Consider the following 15,673-nt stretch of genomic DNA (forward strand, 5'->3'; position numbering starts at 1 on the left):
CATTAGGTAACTTAGAGGACCTCAATCCCTGATATGAAAGACAAATTATTTAGTATTTGAATGGAAGGACATGAATAAATTGGAACAGATGATTCATATAGCTGAGCCCAACGAGTGTGAGATTGAGGTGTAGTTGATTTATATAGCCACTAGTCAGGGATTGAGGAAGCATTGGATGGAGTGTAATTTAAATTATGAAGAACAGAAGTTTGAGTGTAGTAGTGAATTGAGGTCTTCGACAAATTTCAAACGAGGTGAAAAACTCAAAAATGTTTTTTCCAGATTAACATTTTATTAATTTTGTCTGAAAAGAGTGTGACAGAAATAGAAAGTTGGTTTCATGAGTTCGTTGAGTTGTATTTCCTTCTGTATAAGTCTGCACATCCGAAAAGCAATAATGGGTTGGGATTAGTTGAGGGTGGGGGAGCAAAAAATCAGGGAGAAGCTCTTCTCCTTGTTCATTTACTTTAGTCTTCAGATATGTAGTCATCAACGAACTTCAGATACGGCAGTAGTTTCTTTTCTTATCTTTTTCGTCTTGGGAAAAAGATATACAGGCGTAGTTATCCAGCAAACTAATTATAAGCTGAACCTAATGAGAGCATATTTTCATGATGTTACAATCTCACAGTAGTATGGGTATAGTGACTGATCAACAGGAAAATATGTGGTTTTATCTTTAACGGGATCCTCCAACACGTGAAGGAACCCTTTTTTCCCACTGAAATGCTGTTCTGAAATTTTTAGCATCAACAAACACTTATTCTTTATAATGGAGCATGTGTTCCTATTCTTTTAGCCTCTATCGCTTGATAAGTAAATAACTATATTCTTTCTGTGATGTTTTAAACAAAAGATTAAAAAAAAAAAGAATTTCTGCTTTTGGTCTGATGGAAAGGTAAAACTGTATGCAGAGCACTCCAGTAAATATCATTGTAGGTTCTCATGTATGGATTGAGGATCAATCAGTTGCTTGGATTGATGGACAAGTGTCACAGATTAATGGACAGGATGTTCAGGTCCAGACATCTGATGGGAGGACGGTATGTCTTAGCTCTTTTACAGGGAACGGTATCTTATTCTTGCAGTTTCAGTTTACTTATTTGTCTTCCCATAGCAATTTCAATGTGTATTTTGGAATCCATTTAAGGAGATACTTAACTGACAAGCTGATTTTCTGACCGCTAACTGATTAATCTCTCTTTATTGACTTAGACGAATCTCGAGTGGGAAATCCATTGTCAAAACTGCAAATGAATGTATTCTGGATTATGAACTTCATAGTGTTATTCAAATACTTGCCAGTGCACAGGATCTTATTCACGAGTATCTCGGCATTGTTTGTTTTAGAATTTAAGCATGATCTTGATTAGTAGTACAACTTTGCATAGTTTGTGAGTTTAAGAGTGTATGTCGTTTCCACATTAGCTTAGAAGTTATATTATAGTTCCATGACAAGGGGAGTGCGAGGAGTATTGACATATATTTGAACTGTCTTTGCACTATATCCTTTCTTTCCACTTATTCTGGGGGAGTATTTGAACCAATATTTTGACATGCAGCAGTCTCAGCATCTGATAACCTTCTAGTGAAAGGCAGAAACATCATTGGTCTGATTTACGTCAATTTACTCTTTTTCTTTTTTCTTTTTTTGTTTAAGAATGTCTTAATAAAAGGCAGTCTGGTTTCCTCTTAATTTGTGTTGACACAAATTTCAATGCAAGAAACACACCTCTAAATTGGCAACGTCTTGGCTCGTAACAGTTTACATATATTTCACTTTTCAATTCATCTAGGTTACAGCAAATTTATCAAAAATATATCCCAAAGATGAAGATGCTCCTGCTGGCGGAGTCGATGACATGACCAAGTTATCATATTTGCATGAGCCTGGCGTCTTGCAGAATTTGGCTGCAAGATATCAACTCAATGAAATCTATGTAAGTTTATGGTCCATATTCTGTAGATTGGTGAGAATGAATTGCTGCATCTAAGGGTGGTTCAATCATAATCTTGTATAATAATGTGACTTTATGACAGACTTATACTGGAAGTATTCTCATCGCCATCAATCCATTCCAAAGGCTGCCCCATCTATACGATCGCCACATGATGGAACAATACAAGGGAGCCCCGCTTGGCGAACTAAGTCCTCATGTCTTTGCTATTGCTGATGCCGCTTACAGGTACTCATGTGTTCAACTTCCATTCCACAAGATTTACCCTCAGAAAGTATACAATCATAACTGAGATATCAAAATGAATCAGGCAAATGATCAATGAAGGTAAAAGCAATTCTATATTGGTCAGTGGTGAAAGTGGGGCTGGTAAGACTGAAACTACTAAAATGCTTATGCAATACCTTGCTTATTTGGGTGGCCGTAAAGGCACTGAAGGGAGAACTGTCGAGCAGCAAGTTCTAGAGGTAAGCTGTATGATCTTGATGAGTTTAGCTTATTTTAAACTCTTTACTCCTTAAACTTAGGTAGGTAAGCTAATGGCACACTTCGCTTTTTAGGCTTAAGTCTTCAAGCTTAAGGGTTGTCTGTCGTTTTCTTAGAAGCCTTCTTTACTGGTTTTCTCATTCTTTTAGCTTTTTGTTGTTTTATCTCCAGTCAAATCCAGTACTTGAAGCATTTGGCAATGCCAAAACAGTTAGAAATAACAATTCAAGGTGAGATACTGTTCTGCTCATGCTTCCAATCAAGAAGTGACTCATTTAGTTGCTTTGGCATATGTTTTTTCTTCTGAATGCTCATTACATATGTTGTTGCAGTCGTTTTGGTAAATTTGTGGAGATTCAGTTTGACAAAAGTGGAAGAATATCTGGTGCAGCTATTAGAACTTACCTCCTTGAAAGATCTCGTGTTTGCCAAGTTTCAGATCCTGAACGCAACTATCATTGTTTCTACCTTCTATGTGCAGCACCCCAGGAGGTAAATCAGATTTCATAGCTTCTCTCTTTGTTAATATCTTTCATCTCTTGGTGTAAATTTATTTGATAGTCATGATGTCCTTTTGACAGTTTTCCTATCTTAACAGGAGGTTGAAAAGTATAAGTTGGGGAATCCTAAATCATTTCACTATCTTAATCAATCGAATTGCTACGAACTAGTTGGTGTAAGTGATGCTCAAGATTATCTTGCAACAAGGAGGGCCATGGATATTGTTGGCATTAGTGAGAAAGAGCAGGTAATGTCGTTGTTCATTTAGTTTGTGCTGCAAATTTTTATTTTTGATTCAGAGTCTAAGTTATTCCTTGTTTCTTTTTCAGGAAGCAATTTTTAGAGTAGTGGCTTCTGTTCTTCATCTTGGTAATATTAACTTTTCAAAGGGCCAAGAAATTGACTCATCAGTTTTAAAAGATGACAAATCTAAGTTCCATCTTCAGACTGTTGCTGAGCTTCTGGCGTATGTTCTTGGGCTTCAAATTTTACTTCTCTCTATTAATTTATTCTTTGTCAAGAATGTTTGATGTGATTTAATTCTTCTATCAGGTGTGATCTTAATGATTTGGAAGATGCGCTATTGAAACGTGTAATGGTCACACCTGAAGAAGTTATAAAGAGAAGTCTTGATCCTAATGGTGCAGCAGTTAGTAGAGATGGGCTTGCTAAAACGATATATTCTCGCTTATTTGACTGGTATGATTCTATCATCTGGACCAGATTGTTAAATGTGGTTTCTTACTGATTATTTGACACTAAGGTGCATCGTTTTCTACTGTTTATAGGTTGGTGGACAAAATAAATAACTCGATTGGTCAAGATCCGAACTCAAAATCTCTAATTGGTGTTCTTGACATTTATGGTTTTGAAAGTTTTAAACTTAATAGGTATGCATCAAATCGTTCTTGGACAGACAGGAAAATTGTTAAATGTTGTGTTTTCTCATTGACTCATTAACTTTTGTGTCCCAGTTTTGAACAATTCTGCATTAATTTCACAAATGAGAAGCTGCAGCAACATTTTAACCAGGTATTTCTAGTTGAAATTTTAGAGCATTTTCTGTCCATTTCATCTAAGCCAAAACTGAACTAGAGTGAAAAATTTGCATTTCAGCACGTGTTCAAGATGGAGCAGGAGGAATACACTAAAGAAGAGATTGATTGGAGCTACATAGAATTTGTGGACAATCAAGATGTTCTGGATCTTATTGAAAAGGTTTCCTCATTTAGTTAGCAGAAGAAGCTTTCCTTCATATGTACATGTATTTCTGTTTCTCTGAGTTCTACTTGTCATTTGTCTACAACACTAAAAGCAACTGGGAAAGGAGACTTGTGTAGTGAGAGTTGGTCAGAATTTTCTTTGATCCTGACTTTCTAATACTCCCTTCGTTTCAATTATGGGGCGAGGTTTGACTGGATAGGGAGTCTAAGAAAGAAAGAAAGACTTTTGGAACTTGTAGTTTTAAACATGCCATGAGGTTTTTGTGGCCATAAAAGCATGTCAGTAACGATACAATCGGAAGATTAAAGTTAAATTGTTTCCAAATATAGAAAGGTAGCGTTCTTTTTGGAATGGTCTAATAAGGAAATAGTGCCATATAAAATGGAATAGAGGTAGTACTAATTTGCATGCTTGTGCCTTGCACATAAATTTGGTGGTATAATAGGAAATCGTTAGAAATTGTTCAAGTGATGCAACTCGACTACTTAAAAGAGAGTTTTTAATTATTTCATTTTTACTTATTGACACCGTTAGATCTTTTAGTTCCTTTGTCATGGTATTTCCTTTAAGGTAATGAGTTTTTGATTCATTTACTTGTATCACTACATTATCTTTAGTTTGCCGGTGGACTTCTTTATTTGGTTTATGTGTAATAGAACCTGTTTCGTTAGAGGAAACCAATACTATTAGGTTCCAATTAGATCCAAGTATGGTATTAGAAATTATAAAGTTAGCGGTGCAATGAAAGAAAAGAATAACTCCCATAAATTCACCATGCCTTTCTCAGCATTCACTGATTCTTTTGGTTCATCACTTTCCACTTAAAGCAGCCTACCGGTTTTTTTGTACTACACCATCTTGAAGTGGCATTTTGTAAATTGATTTATAATGCTTTTTTCAGAAACCTGGAGGTATCATCGCTCTTCTTGATGAAGCCTGGTAAGATGTATAACACTTCATCTTTATCTATGCAGAGGAGGAGCCAGATTTTTAACTTTAAAGGTTCTGGATTTTAGAACGACGATTTCAAGTACTAATAATTGGGTTCTAAATTTAATATTCGTACATATTTAATAACTATTTTAACACAAATACACTGTTTGAACAAAAGTTACTAGGTTCGACCGAACCCGTACTCGAACTTCTAGCTCCGCCCCTGTATATATGAGTGTCATACTGCTATATGCGTTGCTCCCCTGCATTTAATGTTTGAATGATTGAATTGACATTCTCTTTGAAATGGACTCTTCCAGTATGTTCCCCAAGTCAACTCATGAAACATTCTCTCAGAAGCTTTATCAGACATTCAAGTCCCACAAACGATTTGTCAAACCAAAACTGTCCCGCACTGATTTTACCATTGCTCATTATGCTGGAGAGGTAAATTATATTCATTTGAACTAGATGCTGTCAAATGTTCTTGTGTTGGATATAGGGCATTACTAACAGTAAAGGTTTTGGTGTCGTAAGAGTTTCGCTTACTTTCTGTTCAGGTTCAATACCAGTCTGATCAATTTTTGGATAAGAACAAAGACTATGTTGTTCCTGAGCATCAAGATTTGTTGAGTGCTTCCAAATGCTCATTTGTAGCTGGCCTCTTCCCTCCTGTTGCTGAGGAGGCAACTAAATCATCAGCCAAATCGTCGAAGTTCTCATCCATCGGTTCCCGTTTTAAGGTAATTACTGACTTATTTACCTTTGATGGATTTTGGTGAACTGAGAATATTTTTCATCATGGCATAACAGAATTGCCGAACCCTTACTGCTTTAAGTAGGTGAAAACCTGATATTCTGATTAAACTGGTGCAGTTACAACTTACATCTTTGATGGAAACTCTGAATTCTACGGAACCTCATTATATCAGATGTGTGAAGCCCAACAATCAATTGAAACCTGCAATTTTTGAGAATGTTAACATTTTGCAGCAACTGCGTTGTGGTGTGAGTAAAACTTTTGACATTTTTGGATGAAGAATTTCCTTTTGTACTCTTGAACTATACGGTGGGATTATACTGGGTATGTTGTTGTCATTTACCCTTGAACTATACACTTATATTTTGTTGTTCTCAGGGTGTTCTAGAAGCAATTAGAATTAGCTGTGCTGGTTACCCTACCCGTAAGACATTCTTTGAGTTTCTAAACCGATTTGGTCTTCTTGCTCCAGAGGTCTTGGAAGGACAGTAAGTACTGATTTTGAATTCCTACACCAAAACAACTTTTTTTTTTCAAAAATATAAAAGAAAACTTTAATTTACGGTGTCTTGACTTCTTGATGGCGAAGTGACATGCTATCTTGATTTGACCTGCTTGTGAGCAGTGCCGATGAAAAAGTTGCATGCACAAAGATTCTGGAAAAGATGGGGCTCGCTGGTTCTCAGGTTATATGACAGTTTTCTTGCTTTTCTACAAAGCTCATTTTTTAGTTCTTTGACGTCACAATCGATAGCGTTTTTGTTATTCAGTTATGTGTATATATCTCTTTCTCGTCTAGCACTCTCTGTAGTTTTAGACTTTAAGTAGAAAATCAATGTAGTAGAACCCTCTTCAACTTGTTGATATGGCTCATCTAACATATCTTTTATACCTAATTTGCAAGGTATAATCTCAGGTTGACCATTCTACATTGAATTACATTGTTCTCATTTTCAAGCAAGGAGCTAGGTTTTCCATTGCCGTCTTTTTTCACCAAAAGAAAAGAAAATCATGTTTTTAATTTGAGAAGTCATTCATATCACACATATATCTAAACCATGGTTAATTTGTCTGTTATCTGCAACACTTTTATATCCATTTTGTTTACGGACAGCTGGAGTGTAGGCTGGCACTGCTTACCATATCATTTTGTATGCTAAGGGTTAAGACTATTACTATCCACTATTCGCATGGTTAAAATTGGTTCGTTTGTTTGGGATAGTTCTCCACAATATTGTCATGTACAGTTTACATGCAGCATTCTTAAGGTTGATGCTCTTTTATTCAATGTAACATGAATTCCGAAATTTATGAATCCACTTTTTCTCAGAGAGGTCGGATTGATTTTGCAGATCGGAAAAACGAAAGTTTTTCTCAGAGCTGGTCAGATGGCTGAGCTGGATTCACACAGAGCACAGAAACTAGCCACTGCAGCTAAGACAATCCAAAGGAAAATTAGAACTCATATCGCTCGGAAATACTTTCTTGCTTTGCAGAAGGCTGCAATTTGCTTACAATCCTCATGCCGAGGTTTGTCTTTCATTATCTCTTGGCCCATGCTTTATAAGTGCAAAAATAAGTACCATGTAATTAGCTTACTGAGTTTTGTGTTCTCGCTTTATAATGTTCAACAGGGAGGCTTGCTTGCAAATTGTATGACAATATGAAAAGACAAGCTGCTTCTATCAGAATCCAGACAAAATTGCGCGGACACTTGGCCCGAAAGTCCTATACTAGACTCAAAATCAATGTCATTGCTCTTCAGACAGGAATTCGAGCGACAGCTGCACGAAAGGAATTCAGATATAAAAGACAAACTAAAGCAGCAATTATTATACAAGTTAGTTTACTTATGTTTTCTATTGATTCAGAAGGTTGATCATACTTTTTCTTCTCTGCTATTACAACAACAACATCGACAACAACTACGCCTCAGTCCCAAACAAGTTGGTGGTCTCTGCTATTAACTAGAAAAAGTTTGCAGGCACATTGGCATGGACACAGAGCCTTTTCATACTACAAGAAACTCATAATTGCATCAATTGTAACACAATGCAGATGGAGGGGAAGGGTTGCAAAGAAAGAGCTTCGGAAACTAAAGATGGTAGGTTTAGGGTTGTTGTCCCATTTTTTCTGTATTACAGTTTTCACTTTCCTTTGACTTGCTCTGAGATGACGCTCTTTGTCCTAACTAAAAATTTGCTAGCTAAGGCCTTTATTTAAGTGGTGGATAACAGAGGTGGGGCCAGGATTTTAACTTTATGAGTTCTGAGTTTTAAAATGACGACTTCAAGTGCTAATAACTGGGCTCTAAATTTAATATTTGTTCATATTTAATGAACTTTTTAACACAAATACACTGTTTGAGCAAAAGCTACTGCGTTTGGCCGAATCCGCATTCAGCTTCTAGCTCCGCCCCTGGTGGATAATTCACCTTTATTATTGTTATTTGCATAGCAAAAGACTAAAGCTATTCTGCAGTATGATGGATCACTTAATCGCTCCTCTGAACTTATAGTCCCCCTAATATTTTCTGCTAAGGAGTTGTCCTTCCACATATCAAGAAAAATGTATCAGAATTCTTGTTTTCTATTTGATAGAGTAAAATTCTATTTTGTGTCTATCACTGTGGATTGTTAATACACATTTCCATTACCTTCAGGCTGCAAGAGAAACAGGTGCACTAAAAGAAGCAAAGGATAAGCTTGAAAAACAGGTTGAAGAACTTACATGGCGTCTGCAGTTGGAGAAACGTCTAAGGGTAATACACTTGCATTACATCGCGTATTTCCTTTTCCTGCTTGATATGTAAACACAGTGGAGAATTAACCTGGATATCATCCGGGAACAAGATATTAATTGAAAGCTAAATATTTTTGCCGCTTTTTGGCTATGTCGCTCGAACTCTCCGAAAATGTCACCAGGTGCATTTTGGAGGATCCGGCACGGGTGTGGGAGCATTTTGGAGAGTCCGTGCAATATAGCTTTTTGGCTTGTGGATTATGATAAGTTTTCCATTTTTAGAAAGGGACACTATTTGATGCATTATTTCACAGACGGACTTGGAAGAAGCAAAGGGCCAGGAAATAGCAAAGTTGAAGAATTCCTTGGAAGAAGTGCAAAGCAAAGTGGATCAAACCAATGCACTGCTCGTCAAGGAACGTGAGACTGCTCAGAAAGCAATTGAAGAAGCCACCTCGATCGTGGAAGAGAAGCCGGTTCTTGTCGAGGATACAGAAAAGATTGACGCTTTAAATGCAGAAGTGGAAACTTTAAATGTAACGACACTGAACTCGTAAAGTTAACCCCATGTTCTCTCAACGTGACATTTCCCCCACCCTAGAACTAAGGAGAGACTGTATAGATATGAGTGTAAATTCATCTTTTTTCAACCTTTATATAGGTATTATTGCAATCGGAAAAGCAACGTGCTGATGATTCTGAGAGGAAATGTGCTGAAGCTCAAGAATCAAGTGAAGAAAAGCACAAGAAGTTGGAAGAAACTGAAAAAAAAGTTCAACAACTTCAGGAATCAGTGAGCAGGTAACTACTAGAATAAATTGATAAGTTGTTTTATTCCTTATATACTGTAAGAATAGAGATTACCAACCTTTGAGACATTAAAATAACTAAAATATAGTAAGGTCACAACCCAGCAGGGAGACCGTGACCGACGCTAAGTAATGCGGGGTCATGACAAGTAACGGATTTCCTTTTTAAGAATCTACTTTTCGAGTGGAAATATCCTTCTGTTTGTTCTTCTACTTGATCTAAAGCTCAGATTCAAAGTCGAGACTAGTATCTGTGAAGAAGATTACCAAGTTTTTCTTTCCACCTCTTTCATGTGAGGGAAAGTGCTTTATACAATATATATAAATAAACATGTTCCCTCTCTCAGTTTAGGCTTTTAGATGAGACCGTTCACACAATAGGTTTCTTTGTTATATGTGTACATACACCATTATAAATTTGTCCTGTGACTTGAAGGTTAATTGCTCAAGTTGTGCTCGGAAGTCAGTCAGTTAATGGTCCTCTTTCAGAGGCTAATGATTGTCATAGTCACCTCTGACTAATGTCGAGGAAAGGATAGCTCTTGATCTAAACCTGCTTTGAGCACTTGTTTGGAATATTAGACCAAATATTGTCTATCAGTGATATCCTTGTACAACAAAATGTACATCTCGGAGAACCTTGGACATTTTCAGGATTTAGTTGATGAATTTTTTTTTTCCTTCTTACCAATAGGCTTGAAGAAAAGCTCACCAACTTAGAGTCGGAAAATAAAGTACTTCGCCAACAGGCTCTGACAATGGCACAGAATAATAAATTGCTGTCTGGACGATCAAGATCGAGTATTCAGGTAATCCTGCAAACCTTGACTCATATTGGATGTTAAATCTATAACTTACTTTTCCCTGTTCTATGATATTGGCAGAGGACCGAGAGCACAAGAAGTAGTAACGTAGTAAGTCAAAGGCTTGCATATTAATTGTCCTTTTAGTATATTGCTGTCCTCTTTTATTGGTTGACTAACAATTGAAATTTGTAAAGGATCTGCATAGCACTTCATTTTCAAGGGAAAGTTCCGAGGTCGAGGGAAGACCACAGAAATCACTTAATGATAAACAACAGGAGTATCAGGACTTGCTCATCCGGTGTATTGCACAGCACCTTGGCTTCTCTAAGGGCAGACCTGTTGCGGCCTGCATTATTTACAAGTGCCTTAGGCAGTGGCGATCGTTCGAAGTTGAGCGAACCAGTATCTTTGACAGGGTAATACAAACCATTGGCCAAGCTATTGAGGTCAGTGTTAATATAGTTAATACATTGTAATAGTGAAAGATGCAGATAAATAAAATAAAGGTCTATTTTTCACTTAAAAAACTAGTTTTTCTATATTGTAGACTCAGGACAACAATGATATGTTAGCCTATTGGCTATCCAATGCATCTACTTTGTTGCTTCTGCTGCAACGTACGTTGAAAGCTGGTGGTGCTGCTGGGATGACCCCACAGCACAGGCGATCGTCATCAGCCTCTTTATTTGGGAGAATGACACAGGTGAAAATAGTTCCATTTTTTACATTGATATTTATCATTTATGTATAACACTTTTTGCTGATAAAAGAATTTTTTAGAGCTTTCGTGGAACCCCTCAAGGTGTCAATCTTTCTCTCATTGATGGTGATTCGGCTGGTGGAGCGGATAGCTTGCGCCAAGTTGAAGCCAAATATCCTGCTTTGTTGTTTAAACAGCAGCTAACAGCATATGTGGAAAAGATTTATGGAATGATCCGTGATAATCTTAAGAAAGAGATTTCTCCACTGCTGGGGTTGTGCATTCAGGTTCAAAGATATTACCGTAGATTTATCTAAATATTTTAATTTAGTAGAGAACATCAGATGCTTGGTGTACTGAAAACTTTTTACATGCTCCACTGTATGGTTTAGGCACCAAGAATATCCAGAGCAGGTTTACTTAAAGGGTCAACAGCACGTACACTTGCAAATGCTGCTGCTCAGGAAATTTTGATCGCTCACTGGCAAGGAATTGTCAAGAGCCTTGCTAACTTTTTGAACATATTGAAAGTCAATCATGTAAGAGCCACAGAAACATATTGCTGGTTCTATAACAGTGAGATTAATGGCATCTTATCTCTGCCCATTTGAATATTGGACTTCAGTGAACAGTAGAACAGGACGAGAAAATTGGAACCAAAAGTAGCTATAACGATAGGACTGAAGTGGTTTCGCAGGCAACTTTTGAGATTTATAGTTTTTACTTTGTTATGGATGAATACTCAATGAGCTCTGATCTAGCATCAATAGTTAATATCCTTGAGATTCTCGCTCCATAGTTCTTGTTGATTGAACTAAAACTATGCAAAATCCTAAGCTCCACTATCCTTTGCAATCCAACCTAGGTGATTTCGCGAAGCAATGGTGTTGGATAGCTCTCATCATTTCCTTCACAAAGTGACTAATATGATATAGGATTTGAGATGCATTCCAGAACTTGATAAGAAGTTACTTTCATGTAATTTAAGTAATATATTCTTGATGAAGGAAGGATGACCGTACTCTTCTGAAACTTGTGACCGTCTGTTAAGTATATGATGCATTGTGGCAGAACATTCTCTATCATAAATTAAGTCATACATATATGAAAGAAGAAATATATTGGTTACCTCAAGATACGACTTTTAGACGTGGGGTAGATTCTGTCTTGTGGACAAGTACCTACTGGCTTTTTCTTAATTAGGGTTATTTTATTTCTGGTATTTCAGGTGCCTCCATTTCTTGTACGCAAAGTATTTACTCAAGTCTTTTCTTTCATCAATGTCCAATTATTTAACAGGTCTGTTGTCAAGGGGCATCTCATAATATTTTTTAACTTCACGATTCAACTATAAACTAAACCTTATATTTCTTTATTTGTGCCTCCTTCCTGTAGCCTTCTGCTGAGAAGAGAATGCTGTTCATTTAGCAATGGTGAGTATGTGAAAACTGGCTTGGCAGAACTGGAACACTGGTGCTACAAAGCAACTGATGAGGTATCTTGGTCTCTTGCCACTTGTTAAACATTATTCCCCCACTCTTTTTTCTCACTGATGAAAGGAACTTGTTCAGTATGCAGGACTAGCTTGGGAGGAGCTCAAACATATAAGACAGGCAATTGGATTTTTGGTAATGCATCTTCTTATCTGGATTAAAGAGAAAACTGAATGTATAAACTGAAAGATAGCAAAGGCAAAGGACATCGTCCTCTAGTGCATATTTTTAGTGCATATTTTTCGATAAACTACAATAGCAAGATTTTGCCTAGTAATATAAGATAGAAGAAAATTAGTGGTACTGTTTGAGAAAAACATTTGTCCCCCATCGGTTGTGGAAGGGTTTGCAAAGGAGTTTATAATGTCCTAGGTCGCTCCACCCATTGCCTTAAGGTTTTGGGTCCGTTCTCTCTTCATCTATCGCTTTTGGGCTTCTCTCTCAACTCAGCCCATATTCTCTCTCTCTCTCTCTCTCAATTCAACCCATCGAGCAATAAAATTTCTCCAGGTCCACTCATTAACATGTTGAGCCAACTATATCTCCCTCTACTCTAGACCACTCATGTTGGACCTCCTATCTCTCTACTTCTAAAAAAGAGAGATAAAAAGCATTTGCAGAAAAAAAACATCAGCCCACGTGTACACCATAGAACCAGATTACACATGCGGGTGGGTGTTAAAGCAATACATTTGCCCCTCATTGTTTGAGTAAAGGTTTCCAAAGGAACTTATAATGTCCTGGGTTAGTGTACCCATTGTCTTAAGGTTTTGGTTGGATTCTCAGATTCTTTTACAATTACAAATTTATGTCCGTGCCCTGTACTAACAGAAATCTCTTTTCATACTTATTCCTATGCAATATGATCATGATTGAAGATATGTGTCACAAAATTTGAGTGAACAAACCTAAAAACTGTAGTTCCAAAGAATTGGAATGGGCCTTGTCCATATTTCATCAGCAGAAATCCTTGATTGTGCTCCTTTTGACTATGCCAGGTCATACACCAGAAGCCAAAGAAGACATTGGATGAAATAAGTCACGATCTCTGTCCTGTAAGTACTGGACAACTACATATTCCGAAGAGCTACCTCTTGATCCCATACGTTATCATTTTCATTAAGTTGTGAATCATGAACAGGTGCTTAGCATTCAACAACTTTACAGAATCAGCACAATGTATTGGGATGACAAATATGGCACACATAGCCTTTCGCCAGATGTAAGCCATAACTTATGTCCAGCAAATATTCTAGATGTTATTTTGGTACCAGATAGTCTATAATTTTGATGTTCCTTTGCGTCATGTAGTGCATATTGATTTTATGGCCATTCTCAATTTAGATACAACAATTTTTCTATAGTATGTCCTCAATCCCTGCTTCACTAAAGTATGAATTCATTATTTGTTGCTGGGATTGGCTTATGCAGCTTTGAACATTGTCTCCTCCATCTTTAATTGTCAACATCTTCTTACGTTGTCCTCTGCTAGCAATTATATGAATAGAATTTAACAATTATTTGACAGGTTATATCCAATATGCGTGTATTAATGACTGAAGACTCTAATAATGCAGTCAGCAATTCTTTTTTGCTTGATGATGATTCAAGGTTAGTTATAAGATTCTATTATCCTAAACTTTTGCCTCTTCCTTTCTGTGCACCACGTCCTGAGAATGAAATTTTCACTGATTGCTGATCACACTTGTTGATCATGGTGCAGCATACCGTTCTCAATTGATGACCTCTCTAAATCAATGGATCAGATTGATATTGCAGACATCGAACCACCCCCACTTATTCGAGAAAATTCAGGCTTCAGTTTCTTATTGCCACGTGCAGACTAATCGCCCTCAATAAGAATTCAGTCCTAGGAACTTGTAGCCCACATCTTTGATTTGTGTGAGCTATGGAGACGCGTATGGATGCGTTGATCAGGTCATACAATGTTCAAACAATGCAGAATAAACATCTCATGGATATATCTCGTATTGAAAATGAACCTTGATTCACATTTGCTTTGTGTGGAATTGAGTCTTTCGAACACAGTGGATAGCGGAGTAGGTCGGTTCCTATGTTGCCTTCAGATATATTCTATTCAAAGAAAATAGTCTGAAATCATTAACACGACAGTATCAGGGCTTTGACATAGCTGATTCACTCTCTCCATATAAGCTTATAGTAAAACTCCATATCAACTGTACTGCTTAAACTAATATGTCTGTTTGTTTAAGATTCTTCTTGATTCTATTTGATATTTTTAGCTTGCTCCCAGTACCTAAACTGCATCTTCAGAAATAAGCCTTATCTTTCACTCTACATTTCACTTTTGAATCTAAACATTTCAACATGAGCAGATCGTTGTGGACCATTTTAGGTCATTGAACAGGATGCAACTCTCTCGCACATCTTAGCTGCAATAGCTCGAATTATCTTGATTTTGGTTATACGAGTATCTCAGTTTAGTCGTCTAGCTTCTTCTTTTTGTTCTTAACGATTAAATTTGTTCTGCTAATGCCTGTTTTCTTTGTAACTACAGTATCTTTTCTATTTTTTCCCTTTTCTCTAAAGAAGAGCTTTCTATTTGGTGCATGACTTATTTTTGTTTGTGGACTTTTAACTCTTTTTCAGGTTGTAATTGAACAGCTAGTAAACTACACAGAGCAGACGCGCCAATAATCATGTCCAACCATTGAAGTGTACTATGAGAGGGCAGTGGAGAACTATACATACAGCTGAATTTTTTTTATTTTTTTTTTGAAAAATATATATTAATTCCAAATTTGTATTCCCCGCTACAAAGTAAGGGTGGATGCAGTGATACTCTATAGAGATACTCTATACTCACTGATTTAAAATCTTGGATTCGTCTCTGTGTACGACCCTTGTTGTTTTTGTAAATTTGAGAGGACAACTTTTGGGAATTTCCCACACAAATCCATTAAGTGAAGATCCAAAGAAAAGAGGAACAAGAAAGCAAGTTGTTTAGATTATTGATGATTTCATTATATAACATTAGCTCCTTATTCCTTAAGTTTTCACATATTTCTATGTCAATAGTTGTTTATCTGAGAGTGTTATTATTTCATTAATGGAGGTAACTTAGTGTCAAATATTTAGTTCTCTCTAAAATAGTTGCTATATTTTTATTCTTCCTTTTTCTTCTTTTCGTTGAACAACAAATTATGACATACATAAAATTTTAAGTTATAAATTTGATTAGGAGTGGCAGGAATATATGTTCGGCATCTGATACTCAGA

The 15,673-nt window shown here is 36.7% G+C and overlaps 1 protein-coding gene across 2 annotated transcripts; it reads left to right on the forward strand.

Moving 5' to 3' along the window:
* Window positions 1–908: 908 nt before the first annotated feature.
* On the forward strand, window positions 909–15,384 carry LOC142179372 (myosin-9-like). 2 transcript variants are annotated; one of them, XM_075249102.1, is made up of 38 exons: window positions 909–1,043; window positions 1,797–1,940; window positions 2,041–2,186; window positions 2,269–2,425; window positions 2,616–2,674; window positions 2,777–2,936; window positions 3,043–3,192; window positions 3,275–3,411; window positions 3,498–3,644; window positions 3,734–3,835; window positions 3,920–3,977; window positions 4,062–4,163; window positions 5,071–5,108; window positions 5,423–5,549; window positions 5,663–5,845; window positions 5,979–6,110; window positions 6,241–6,350; window positions 6,488–6,548; window positions 7,215–7,392; window positions 7,497–7,702; window positions 7,847–7,966; window positions 8,525–8,623; window positions 8,919–9,140; window positions 9,266–9,405; window positions 10,108–10,222; window positions 10,298–10,327; window positions 10,414–10,665; window positions 10,767–10,922; window positions 11,000–11,206; window positions 11,312–11,458; window positions 12,148–12,218; window positions 12,315–12,414; window positions 12,491–12,547; window positions 13,411–13,467; window positions 13,554–13,634; window positions 13,941–14,023; window positions 14,136–14,476; window positions 15,044–15,384. In XM_075249102.1, the coding sequence occupies exons 1-37, from the start codon at window positions 909–911 to the stop codon at window positions 14,257–14,259; spliced, it is 4,593 nt and encodes a 1,530-aa protein (XP_075105203.1). In that variant the 3' UTR covers window positions 14,260–14,476; window positions 15,044–15,384. The 2 variants fall into 2 exon arrangements, with proteins under 2 accessions (XP_075105203.1, XP_075105204.1); XM_075249103.1 differs by having other exon boundaries at window positions 14,136–14,350.
* Window positions 15,385–15,673: the final 289 nt, after the last annotated feature.

The sequence above is a fragment of the Nicotiana tabacum genome, chromosome 3 (genome assembly GCF_000715075.1).
Source record: "Nicotiana tabacum cultivar K326 chromosome 3, ASM71507v2, whole genome shotgun sequence".
Classification (NCBI taxonomy): Eukaryota; Viridiplantae; Streptophyta; class Magnoliopsida; order Solanales; family Solanaceae; genus Nicotiana; species Nicotiana tabacum.